Source organism: Fusarium odoratissimum (assembly GCF_000260195.1).
Source record: "Fusarium odoratissimum NRRL 54006 unplaced genomic scaffold supercont1.8, whole genome shotgun sequence".
Lineage (NCBI taxonomy): Eukaryota > Fungi > Ascomycota > Sordariomycetes > Hypocreales > Nectriaceae > Fusarium > Fusarium odoratissimum.
The window spans coordinates 658,030-670,000 of NW_022158694.1; the positions used below are offsets into that span (position 1 = coordinate 658,030).

An 11,971-nucleotide genomic window follows, 5' to 3' on the forward strand; every position below is an offset into this window, starting at 1 on the left:
CATCATCTGAAGCTAACGCAGGCTACGTCATCCCGTTAACCCCACGTTTCTAAAATGTTGTGAAGCCCCTCATAAGCAACACAGATCAGACAACAGTAAAGGTATCATGAGATTAGTATGGACGGCGATGAATAATGTATCTGAAATGTTGAAGCTTCTTATTGATTTGGCTTGCGCCCTATGCGTCAAAGCCGGGGCCTATCCAAAGGCAGTCTCTAACACCATCATCTACACATACTCCTCATTTTATATCTATTACAATGAATATACCCCAATGGTTGTTGACGTGATACAAGACCCCTTAGTATCCTAGCGTCATGAAGAATGCGAGAAACCCGCAAGTAAACACCAAACGCCCTCGTCATGCTTTGATTCTTCGCTCTGTATTGCGACACCAGTATTTTTTGTACCATGATCTCTCTCCAAAATCCTGCGCCTCTCTGGGTGGATTATTGTTTATGTCATTTCAATCTATCAGAGCTTGACAGAACAAAATCGCTCGGCCAGAACGGCTAGTTCCGGCTTAGTGCAGCTTGTTGGCAGCCTGTGCCGCCTTGTTGGCGATCTGCTTCTCCTTGGGAATGGTGAGGGCATTGATGCCGAGGTAGTTGCAGATGCTGGTAACAACGAGCCACGCCCAGCGGAAATAGACAACCATGGAAAAGAGAAGATAGGCCCACAAGTAGAAGAGTTCGAATTGGGCGCTGACCTGAGGGAGTCCAAATCGAGGCATGTTTCCGAGGAACGCACCACCAACAAGAGGGTATAGCATAACGGTCCACCAGGGGAAAGGTTGGCGAGTCAAATGGGCGAGAATAATCTTAGTGGTCAAGCGGCCAAAGACGAATGACATGATGAAGCAGAAAAGCATGAGGTGGTTCTCCTTCATGATGGTACTGTAAGGAGAGAAGACCCAGGCGGCGATGGAAACAGTGAAGACGGCCATAGGAATCCACTCAAGGAAGACAGGAAGAATGGGCTCTCCCCTAGACTTGCGAGCCTTGGCAACGTTGAGCACACAGAAGGGGATCTGTGTAAAGACGAGGGAGCCAATGATCAGGCCAATCCAGATATCTCGGAAAGTCGTCTCGCCAAGGAGCTCAGCAAGACCAGGTAGAGTATCCTTGATGCCATTAGCCAGAGGAATGGTCCAGATGCCGGGTCCCCAAATGCCAGACATGATCATAATTGTACAGGCAATAAGGATGCCTTCTGTAGGACCGTTGATAACGCCGAGGAAGAGAGTATGCGTGTGGTATGTTTCCCAGGTCGAGAAAAACATGGGCAGGCATGGGCATAGAGCGGTGATGATGCCAGCTGGAGAGGTACCAAGACCCATAGCGGCAGTTTCGAGCAGACTGGCGAGTGTGCAGTTCAAGGAGTCGATACCGTGATCGAAGAGTTCGCCGAGGCCGCTTGAGGTTCCAGTTCGTCGAGCTTGCTTTCCGTCGAGGTTATCCATCGTTTGGTACATGAAGAGGCCAAAGGCAAAGCTGAAGTAAAGCCATGAAGGAGCCTGCAACATCACTTGCGATTAGTACGTCACTCCAGAGACATGGAAAGGCTCCCACATACCGGGCCAACGAGATCAGGCATCCAGATTGCACAGAAAGCAACATTTATCAGGATGAAGCAGAAACCCAAGAGGGTCACCATGTTGGGAGCAATCCATAGTGGTAGGAGGTTGACAGAGGCATTCCACTACATGACAACAAAGACGCGTTAGCTATCACGAGCTCCCAGAAAATAACTTGGCAGGCAAGTGGTGTCGAGCTCGACGAGACGGTAATTGTCAAGACAAAAAAGTAAAACAGAGTTTAAAAAAATGCGCAAAAGAGAGCTGAAGGCATAGGCAATACATACGAAAGGACCAAGAACGTATTTCGAGACTGGCGACAGGTCGACGCTTGAGTACTTGTATGACTTGAAGTGCACCAGTGCGTCATCAGAGATGCACTCGGCAACATTCTTTTCTGAAGGGCCGCAACGTTAGTGGTCAACGGTCTTTTTTGTAATACCCCATGGAACTCAGGCGTTCAAAGAGTTTCCTTTCCTTCTCAGACTTACTCGTATTAGGAGCCATATTCGTACCGTCAGGGTCGGTGGCCGTTGGATTGTAAAGCGGAAGTGTCTCGCTTGTAGACATGGTGGAAGAGAGGGGCCGGAGGAGGAGGGGCAAAAATGGGGGACTCTTTTAAAAAGGGAACGAAGGGGAAGGTAGAAAAAAATAAAGACGTCGGTAAAAACGCCTAAACAATCGGACCTGCAGCGACGGCGGGCACGCGCAATAGTGACTTGCAGCAGGACAGGGTAAGGTAGATCCGCCAAGAGGCCTGCAAAATGGATGATTGACCCTCGGCTCTCTTCCAAGGCGGTATTATCCTAACAGACGCGGGCGGCGCGGCACGTGGGCGGGAAGAGAAAGGTAATCCAAGAACAAGCGTGACAGGTTTTCTCTTATCGACAACGGTAGATGAATTGGATCTCAAGCCAAGGTTATGTGTGGCGGACCTGATTTGCGAAGACGACCGGGAGGGCTGAGACAGAGTTAAACAGCCAAGAATAGCGGTGAAGAGTCTGATAAAGAATTAAATATGCTGATGAACAGTTACCGCCAAAGAGTGTTTTTTTGCAGTTGAAGAAAAGAAGGGACTGGAAAGGTTTAAAGGGGCAGGTTTTGACAGCTCAAGGCTAGGACTCGAAATTGGAATTCAAACTCCAACTCGTACTGGTGTCGTCGTACGTCGAGCCCCTGGATCGTAAACCGCAAAGTCCCTGCTAACACCAGCGATCCGATCCACTAGAGGTCTCCGCTTACAGGGTAAACACGCATCTAAAATTGGGTAATTAGCGGCTCATTCATTTGAAGGCTCCAACCATCAACTTGACAGCTAACGAAACAGGTCGACTTTGACGGCCCCTTTCTTGTGAGACTCGAGAACAATAGCAGGTTCCTCGAGCATCCCCACGTAGTACTCTCACTTGCACAGTGACCTCAGCAGGCTCAGCCCTGTCAAAAGGTGTGCCAGCCATGTCTGCTCACGAGGAGGAGCTCGCATAGACAGCTCATCATGAGATTGTTTCGACATTATTTGATCCGTCTTAACCGTTGGTGCCGAGGCGAGGGATGAACTAACGCTATGGATCAATGGCGCATGAATAGAATGATTTTCACATGCCCTTCTAGGCTCGTGAGCGCGTGAGCACCGACAAAAAGAATACGAGCCTCTCATTCAAATGCAATTGGCTGGAATGGATGCTAGTTGGAGAACAAAACTTACATCGCGGCAGTTTTGTTGATCCGATAGCCCGGCACACGTCTAAGGGTCTTGAAATCCGGAATGTGGAGTGAAGATCAACTGACGCTGAATGTGACCTCCTCCAACTCTGGGAATCCTTGAACCGACAACGACATGTCTCGATAGGCCACTGCTTGTTTCATGCATCAGGATATCACACTGGCTTCAGATTTGTTGTGAAAGGTTCCTGGTGGTTCAACTGCTTGATTGCAGTCAACGACATGTATTTCGTCCTGTTCTACCACCTATTCCCATCTCTTCGTCCCTTCGACATTAACGATATTAATGATGTAAAAGGGCAACCCCTCAAGTTGAATCATAAAAAGAATATCCCACCATAAAAGACAACCAAACACCTAGACGTCCAAGGCTTCAAAGGAATGTAGGAGCAATAAACACAAGAGAACAGAAGCAATGCAGTAATCTCTTTGGCAGCCCGGTCGCCAAACTCAGGAAACCATCAAGCATCACCAGAAACTCAGAACATGGCGAATCCAGCGAAAATGGTGCTCAGGACAATAGTCAGGCCCCATGTGCGCCCAGCCTCAATGACGGCGGCGCCGTTGGTCTTTGTTGTTGTTGAGCTGTCTGAGTCGTCGCCTCCTGGGGTGCCAGTGTAGACAACATTGGGATCGTCAGTAGCGCTGGCTGTCGCTTTGACGGCAGCCGTGTCGGTAGCTGTGGAAGTCGTGTTGTACTTCTTGGGGTTGCTGGCACCGCATGGGTGGTTCTGGCGGCAGTCAGAAGCGCAAGAGGCACTGCCCTTGCAGTCCTCGACACATTGGTTACCCCATTCCTGGCATACGTAGAATGGTAGGGTCAGGGAGTATTCAGACACGTTGGGTTGCTTGCCGTCGCCGCAGATGCAACCGTATGTAAGCGTTTTCTGGACGAAAGAGATTAACAGTTGTCAACGAAGCCTAGATAACGAAACTTACAGGATCACACTCGTTGACCTTGGTATCTCCCTTGCTAGTCTGCCCGCAAATCATAGGGCAGGTTTCTATTTCGTTCTGGCACCAAACACCTGGTTATGTATTAGACCCTGCACCTCCGAATAATCGGCGTTAGATCTTTACTCACGGCGTTGAGACAGGGGTACACTCTCGGGGTCAATAACATAGTCGGCGTTGACAACGGCAATGGCTGAGGCAGCAACGGCCAAAACGGTTGTTCGGAGAGAAGGCATTATTGTGACGTATTTGTGTCTTGTATGAAAACTAGCTGTGTTGGATACGATGAAGGTATGTATGTGGTTGATACGTATGCGAAGTCCAAAAAAAGTTCGTAAACTGTGAAGATTGACGAAAGGTATGGAGTTTCTTTGGCCGGGGGTCAGCGGTTTTATTCACTTATATTCCAAGTCTCTCTCTTTCCCATAATGAGGAGATTGCTTGTGCTCTGCGGGAAGGAGAGGTATGGAGGATGCTATCACTAAGACAACCGGGGGCAAGACCCGTAGACTCGGACGATGTTTGACTTACAGATTAAGAACAAGGTATGTGAGTGACGACCGACGATTTGATAAAAGTACGAGCAAAAGAAGAAATAAAGGATTAAGATGACGAGTTAACGACTGTTGAGAATCAAGACCAAGTCTGATATAGCGAGTGTATCAAAAGCAGGTGGTGAGAGAAGAGGACGATGAAGAAAAGGTCGAGGAGGTCCGAGACATTTCAATGACAGACAACCCCCGGCTATATGGGTATGGATGCATGGATGGATACCTCTCTGCCTTAGGTCCAGATACCTACCGCCGGGCTACAGCGTCAAAAGAAATGATCCGTAGTAAAAGCTGAGGCGAGACCCGAGCCTGGGCGACATCATGACAACAGACGGTGGACAAAGTAGTACCAGTAGCACCAATTTTCGCAGAGTGAACAGGGGACTTTAGGAGCAGCACAGCGGCATTGGGCTTAGCTCTAACATATCCCAGCAGCAATGAGACTTTATTTGCTCCATATCGTCCACCACTCGGCGCATTTTGTGCCAGGAGGTCCCGGAATACTCTGGAGGCTAGGCCCGATAGACTCAACTAGTGCGGTTCGCCGCTTAAGCTTGGGCTTTTTAGGGCGGTCTGGGGAGGCTTTGGCTCGCTTGGTGTTGGTGCACCATGACCGTAATCTCCAAGGCCCTTGGTTTTAAGAGCCGTGATTAAAAGGAGTCAATAGTATTATCGATAATGTTCTTGTTACAGCAGCCCGGTCTGTGATCTTCAGAAGATCCTAATGGAGATCTCTTCAGTTGACTCGACGCTACCGTACTCTCGTCAGATGTCGGTGATGCCCCATACTCGCCATCATGGGCATACGAGTGGAGGTCGTCCTTCGTCTCCTCTCAACCGCATCGTCCAGAGCTTGGCTTTGTGGCGGGCGCGAACGGTTGACTACTACAGACTCCACATCTAGTAGTCGTGAAGCGATATGAGACCACTGCTGCACATTTGTTATGATGGTCTTGTCATTGTGCATCACTGAGTGTATCTTGGACCACGCGAACGACGCGCTCCAGTTGGTGGTTGAGGTCGCTCACAACATGTACGAGCCCACTATGATCACGTCGGAGTATTCTTTACGGACGATTGGCCACTCGGATGCAAGAATGGTGGCCAACTGTTCCCATAAAGGGTAACTCTGTTCGGTGCTAGGCATCTGGACCAGCCAACAACCTTCGTATTTCTTACATATGGGCGGGGCATGTCACTGCACTGGACCCTTCGATAACCCCGCGCAATGCACCACGACGAGAACATGATGCTATGGATATCGCGCCAATCGTTGGTGTTGATGATATCTTGTTTGTGCCTCACTATGGAGCTTACGCGGCCAGATGTTCAGGCTCTCAGAGAAGTGATCACAGTCGCACATTTTATGAGGTATCACACAGCAAAGTCGAATAACCACTACTTCTAGTAACCCAATAACGCAGGTGAAGAAACACTCTGCTGGCTAAAGACATTTGAAAGCGGAGTGCATTTGGAGATATGACGGACTAGCCGAAGAGATATCCGCTTGTCTCTCGTACAAGATAGTAAGGTAACTTCGTATCGAATCGTGTTCGTTCCATGCAGGCATTAATCGAGGTGAGGGCACTTACAGAGAACACGAAGACTTGGTTCATGACAGGTCATAAAAAGATAACCAAACCTGAAAGAGACCAGCCTCGACTTCAGAAGAATCCTCGAGAGGAATTCGTTTCATGTGGAGAGTAGATTCTCACCCCGCAGAGTCAGGATAATTTATCCCGTTTCAAAGTGAACCTGCAAGAACTCGAGAGAAACTTTGGCCATCGATCTTGGTTTCTTCCTACAATTTCGATCACTCCTTTGATTCCAACCTCCTCTATTTTGCTCCTTGGCTCCGATTAGAGTTACAGTTTGAACTGGACCAGATGACAATGTCATATGATATGATGAGAGTTCTGCGGCTTGAAACAAAGTAGCCAGAATTCTCTGTACTTGTATCCCTTGATAGAAAGCCACAGTCGATGAGATCTCGCGCTTGTCAATCCGGGTTCCGCTACGTCCCGAAAGCTTAGACGACCGGTACCCAACCGGCCTCTTCAGCCGGGCACGGAGCGGACGTGGCTTTCGAGCTCCGTATTTCAAGATGAAGGCCGGCCGTAAATGCGGCGGTCATATTGTACCCTTGCAAGTGTGGTATTTTGGTCGATATCCAAGTCAGTGGGCATTGAGTTTACCTAAGAAAACCTTATCGTACTACACACAGCAGGAGATTGGTTTACTGTAAGTAATTAACTTACGCATTTGAACGATAAATCAACTCTCCTCCTATGTTGCGATATCTCGCGAAGGCTGTAGAAATAAAGACTATGAATGGCCAAATCCGGAGTAGATTCACACAAATAAGAAGCCAGAGGTCACAAAGTTTACCGGTGCGTTCTGGGTTGTCCCGACTCCCATGGACCGGGGCGCCGGCCCCTCCATCAATCGGAAAAAATCAAGCTGCAAGGCCCGGAACGGTGCCGATTAAGGCTTTGCTCTACGACATCACATCCAATTCATCCTTTCAATTGGGACAAGCTATCGCCACTACCCAGACGCACACTATACTATGTCCCTGGTTGGATCGTGCCCTCTACTCGCGCCTTGATTTCATCATCAACCTCATCCTGACGACTTGTACATAATTGACTATTTCTCTACCGCTCCGCAACCCAAATCCTTGCGCTTTGTCAACTAAAAAGCAGGGTCGCTATTCATGGGCTGTTATCCTAACTCGCTGATACGATTTCAACTGTTAATCAACATCAACATTACTCGACTGGATCGATTGAATCATTGCTACAAGTCTTTGCGATACGATTTTACCATTGAATCACATACAATCCAGTACTATTAAAGCTGTTGTATCGGAAGTTTCTTCATTAGCGACTTGAACGATTCAAGCCCGAGATTTTGTTTCATCGCATGGTTGAATGGCGACTGCGATAGATCAAGCGCCTGGCGATGGCAATCTGGCCGCCGGCGCATCGCATCCAGGCAGTTCTGAGACACAGACCGCAGCTACCGAAGTGTTTGAGACACCACGCACATCCTTCGATCATGACCCCAACGATAGCAATCATGCGCGGCACGAAACTGCATCATCTACCGTCTCCCCGAGTTCGATAACATCGCCACCATACTGGCTGAACACCCGTGCCGGCCATCAACGAACCATATCGAACATGTCGACCGAGTCCGTTCTTCCTGCTGGTGCTATAACCCTGCGTGACAACGAAGCGAGCGAGTTCGACGACCGCAACAGCGCTTGCTGGGCCAAGAGTGTTGAGGTTGTCAGCTATACCATTGTCAACGGCAGTGCAACAAATATCGGTGCCTTTGTGGTGTGGAATATCCGTGTCGAGGCTCTCAATGTAGGTGATTGGTGGTGGTTCAGCAGTGGCGTACTGATCTGAAGATGGCTGTTGACTGACCCAACGATAGGGGAGTTATATGAATATTCGTAAACGGTATTCGGAGTTTGACGACTTTCGATATCGGTTGGTTCAGACTTTCCCCGGATTCGAGGCAGCTGTTCCGGCGCTTCCGCCCAAGAGTGTCATCTCCAAGTTTCGGCCCCGATTTCTCGAGAAAAGGCGGGCAGGCCTACAATACTTTCTCAAGTGCGTATATCAGGAGTTTTCAGCTCAATATTATGCTGACCTTATTAGTTGCATATTGTTAAATCCAGAATTTTCTGGATCGCCAGTCCTCAAGGAGTTCCTCTTTGCATAGCGTTCTTATCGTCTTAGCATCTTCTCTTCTTTGGATATGTTTACCTTTGGGTCTCATTCATGGGAGGCCTCTTTGTACAAACGATATATATTGCTTGGCCCAGTCTCACGCACATATGCAGCAGCCAACAATCCGTATTAATGATAATGAGTTGGATGATCTACCACTTGTGGTCCTACAGTTGTATTGCATGCTCGTCTGTTCTTAGCTTGTGCTTGATTCGAGAGCCAAGATGAAACCAAGGTTTGGCATTGTTGTACGACACAGTCAAGCATATCTCGAAAGCCATACCATTTGCTTCGCCTCAGTGGCATGTCATCACTGGGCGTTTAAGCTCTCGTATCCAAAGGGCTGAGTATAGGCGCCAGGGCGCAGCAAGAGAAATCCGGTCGCTAACAACAGGCGCGCGATACTAACAGTTAAGCTGTTGACTTTGAATGAAGCTTAACATAACCATGTGGAGTTCGGTATGGCTTAGAGGATATGCTGTTACGCATCAGCCAATGAGTGAGTTTCCTGTCGGATTTCCGTGCCGCTATTCTGACGCTTTGCCAGCCATGAGTCTAGATTATTTCGGTATGTAACGGCATTTACCAAGCATTGCGGCGTCTCAATAAAGCAATCTATTGAGATTTTACGGCGATGCCAATGTTCTTTGCAGGATTGCCAAGTGCCGTTCTTCCGTGACAAGAATGACAAGAACCTGCTGGTTTCTGGGCATCGGCCTGACTACATCAGTAGTAAAGACCATGTTTATAAGAGCCGCAAGATCCAGCTCTGAACTAAAGAGATTCGAAGTGTCATGAGTTCATCAGCCTTCGTCTTTTCTTGTTTCTCGATGTGATTAACAGTCTTTTCCAAGGATTTCATCGCCATTATCACCAACTTTTGCTCCCACCCCCACATTCTCAACCCAGTTCAACCCCACGACCATGACGCAACTCGAGATTCTAGAACACCGTTGTTTGTTACCGGTTTTAGTGCAGACCCCAAACGATATCAGTATGGAACTGGAGGGGACCCCGCGACAATCGCCGTTGGGTTTAGCAGCACAACTACCAACCCGTACCGACTCCAAATTCTCAGTCGTCAGCACTGCGTCATCTTCTGCAGCTACCACTAACGGCGACTTACCCTTTACCACTAAGACAAAAGAATACATGGACTCTCTGCGACCACCTTCACCAAAGCAATTCGAACGAATTGCAATTGTTCAACAACAACGCGAACAAGAAACAAAGCGCAGAGATCGCGAGCGCAGGCGCTGGTCGCGCGAAGTCCAGCGTCAGCGCAATAGAGCTGCCAGTATGTCGACAGTCAGTCAGGACGACCAGGCGCAGGCGCAAGCTGCGCGCACTATCCAGAAAACCTTTAGAGGGTATCGCGCAAGAAGAGAGATGCAAGGGTTTGGTTTGGATGCAAGTACAAGATGGGTCACTGCAATTCGAGAAGCTCAATTTCGACATGCGACATTGCCACGACCGAAAACAGAAGCTGATAATGAAGCTTTTGATAATTCAAAAGCGGACGGTTTTGCGAAACACAAGTCGGCGAGTGCACGAGAGAAATGGAAGAAGGCGAGCGCCGTTGCGCGACGAGCAGGTCATGATGACCTCTTGTCAGATTCTGAATCTTCAGAATCGTCTTCCGACGAAGATGCCTCCCCCGAAGAACGAGTTGCTGCACGAGCACGACGTGAGAAAGCTACTGCTGCGCGGAAACATGAGGCGCGCATGATGGGCATTCGATACTTCCTCGAGATGGTCGACCAGAAACACCGTTACGGAAGTAATCTTTGCCGTTACCACGAGGTTTGGAAGCGAACAGACACAAATGAGAACTTTTTCTACTGGCTCGACTATGGTGAAGGCCGCAACGTTGAGGTTGATGGCTGTCCACGCGATCGACTTGAGCGGGAGCAAGTTCGATACCTGTCTCGTGAAGAGCGCCAGTACTATCTTGTTGAAGTCGATAGTGAAGGCAGACTCTGTTGGGCGAAGAATGGCCAGCGCATTGATACCACAGAAGAGTTCAAGGACAGCATACATGGTGTCGTGCCTGTGAACGATTCCACGCCGGCATTCAACGCCGCAGCCCAGCCCGAAGATGCACGATCCCTCGAATCTGTCAGCAGTTCCAGCTCCGATTCTTCCCTAGAGTCACGACGGGAGGCAGACCGGGCAGCCAAGTATGCGACCCCTGACTTTGACAACAGTCAGGGCATGAACAAAGTGTCCCAGATTTCAGCGTCCACGATCTTTAACAAGTTGATGCGCAAATCTGTCCGGAAGAATACATGGATCTTCGTTGCAGACACAAGCTTTCGCATGTATGTGGGCATCAAGGATTCAGGAGCATTTCAACACTCGTCCTTCCTCCAGGGTAGCCGGATATCAGCAGCTGGTCTCATCAAGATCAAGAATGGTCGACTATCGTCTCTCTCACCACTGAGCGGACACTACCGCCCTCCCGCAGCGAATTTCCGTGCTTTCGTTGCAAGCTTGCGGCAGTCGGAGGTTGACATGAGCCATGTCTCTATCTCCAAGTCGTATGTTGTGTTGATAGGACTGGAGGCATATATCAAGACGAAGCGCAAGGGCAAGGACTTTGCTCAGCGTGTGGGACACAGGAAAGATAAGATAATAGCCCCAGAGGAGGCGGCGCGCAGGGAAGAGGAAGCCAAGGACAAGAGTGAGAGTGCCGCGAAGGAGAGAGAGGTGCTACAACGAGAAGAGGCAGAGAAGCAAGAGGGAAGACCAGTAAAGAAGGCCTTAAAGAAGCTTGGCATTAAACCAACAAAGGAGGAGAAACAGGCAGCCAAGAGGGAGAAGAAGGAGGATGTCGAGAAGATGCACGTATAGTAAGACTCTTGGTGTTTGGCGAGGTGTTTTGGTTTTACGATATTATACCCTTTATGTATAGAGCGGTCCCCGGATTATGGTTCACGACATCAAGTACGAATACCCAAGATCATGAGTATTTTCTTTGTGCAGCTGCCAGTTCTGGCTATCAAATGATATTGCTGTGAAGCTCATCTAAGCTGTGTAAAAACCCTAGCCCAGTTATCCCATAGCCTGAATAGAGCTTCACGACTTAACCTACAATTCCCAATAAGCGAAGGTATCAGAGCATGAATAAGCACAGAAAGGCCGGTCATGCATACCTAAGGTAGGTACTCAAAGGGAGGCAAGAAAAATGAGGTCCTTTCCCCTAAGTGATAAAAATAACTGATTTGAAGGCCTTCTTAGTATATATTAGACTGAAGTCCGAGGATAGAGGTCCAAGGTTTGCTTGCCTTTTAAGGTTACTCCTTGCACAATATGTCATCCTATCACCCATACATGCCATCTACAATACCCTAAAGCCATGATGTACTCGAGAGGTCTCACTATACGAAAGCAGAAATTAATTCAGTCGCAACCTAAGCGAGCAC

The 11,971-nt window shown here is 48.7% G+C and overlaps 4 protein-coding genes across 15 annotated transcripts; 2 read left to right on the top strand and 2 right to left on the bottom strand.

Annotated features, from left to right (window-relative positions):
* Nucleotides 1–30: 30 nt before the first annotated feature.
* FOIG_06021 (uncharacterized protein) lies at nucleotides 31–2,760 on the bottom strand. Of its 7 annotated transcripts, XM_031204961.1 has the most exons (4): nucleotides 2,068–2,760; nucleotides 1,864–1,973; nucleotides 1,576–1,701; nucleotides 31–1,516 (listed from the first exon to the last, which is right to left on the bottom strand). In XM_031204961.1, exons 1-4 carry the CDS (start codon nucleotides 2,144–2,146, stop codon nucleotides 524–526), a joined length of 1,308 nt encoding a protein of 435 aa, XP_031065210.1. In that variant the 5' UTR covers nucleotides 2,147–2,760; the 3' UTR covers nucleotides 31–523. The 7 variants fall into 7 exon arrangements, with proteins under 7 accessions (XP_031065210.1, XP_031065216.1, XP_031065212.1 ...); XM_031204967.1 differs by having other exon boundaries at nucleotides 31–1,701; XM_031204963.1 differs by having other exon boundaries at nucleotides 1,576–1,973.
* A 567-nt stretch (nucleotides 2,761–3,327) lies between these two features.
* Nucleotides 3,328–5,198, bottom strand: FOIG_06022 (uncharacterized protein). 4 transcript variants are annotated; one of them, XM_031204969.1, is made up of 4 exons: nucleotides 4,784–5,198; nucleotides 4,383–4,621; nucleotides 4,238–4,326; nucleotides 3,328–4,185 (listed from the first exon to the last, which is right to left on the bottom strand). In XM_031204969.1, the coding sequence occupies exons 2-4, from the start codon at nucleotides 4,486–4,488 to the stop codon at nucleotides 3,778–3,780; spliced, it is 603 nt and encodes a 200-aa protein (XP_031065218.1). In that variant the 5' UTR covers nucleotides 4,489–4,621; nucleotides 4,784–5,198; the 3' UTR covers nucleotides 3,328–3,777. The 4 variants fall into 4 exon arrangements, with proteins under 4 accessions (XP_031065218.1, XP_031065219.1, XP_031065217.1 ...); XM_031204970.1 differs by having other exon boundaries at nucleotides 4,238–4,621; XM_031204968.1 differs by having other exon boundaries at nucleotides 4,383–5,198.
* A 2,019-nt stretch (nucleotides 5,199–7,217) lies between these two features.
* FOIG_06023 (uncharacterized protein) lies at nucleotides 7,218–8,792 on the top strand. 3 transcript variants are annotated; one of them, XM_031204973.1, is made up of 3 exons: nucleotides 7,218–8,177; nucleotides 8,248–8,426; nucleotides 8,475–8,792. In XM_031204973.1, exons 1-3 carry the CDS (start codon nucleotides 7,737–7,739, stop codon nucleotides 8,536–8,538), a joined length of 684 nt encoding a protein of 227 aa, XP_031065222.1. In that variant the 5' UTR covers nucleotides 7,218–7,736; the 3' UTR covers nucleotides 8,539–8,792. The 3 variants fall into 3 exon arrangements, with proteins under 3 accessions (XP_031065222.1, XP_031065223.1, XP_031065221.1); XM_031204974.1 differs by having other exon boundaries at nucleotides 7,218–8,426; XM_031204972.1 differs by having other exon boundaries at nucleotides 7,313–8,177; nucleotides 8,248–8,724.
* Nucleotides 8,793–9,198: 406 nt separating this feature from the next.
* FOIG_06024 (uncharacterized protein) lies at nucleotides 9,199–11,603 on the top strand. Its single transcript, XM_031204975.1, has one exon. The coding sequence runs from the start codon at nucleotides 9,471–9,473 to the stop codon at nucleotides 11,397–11,399; it is 1,929 nt and encodes a 642-aa protein (XP_031065224.1). The 5' UTR covers nucleotides 9,199–9,470; the 3' UTR covers nucleotides 11,400–11,603.
* The last annotated feature ends 368 nt before the right edge of the window (nucleotides 11,604–11,971 follow it).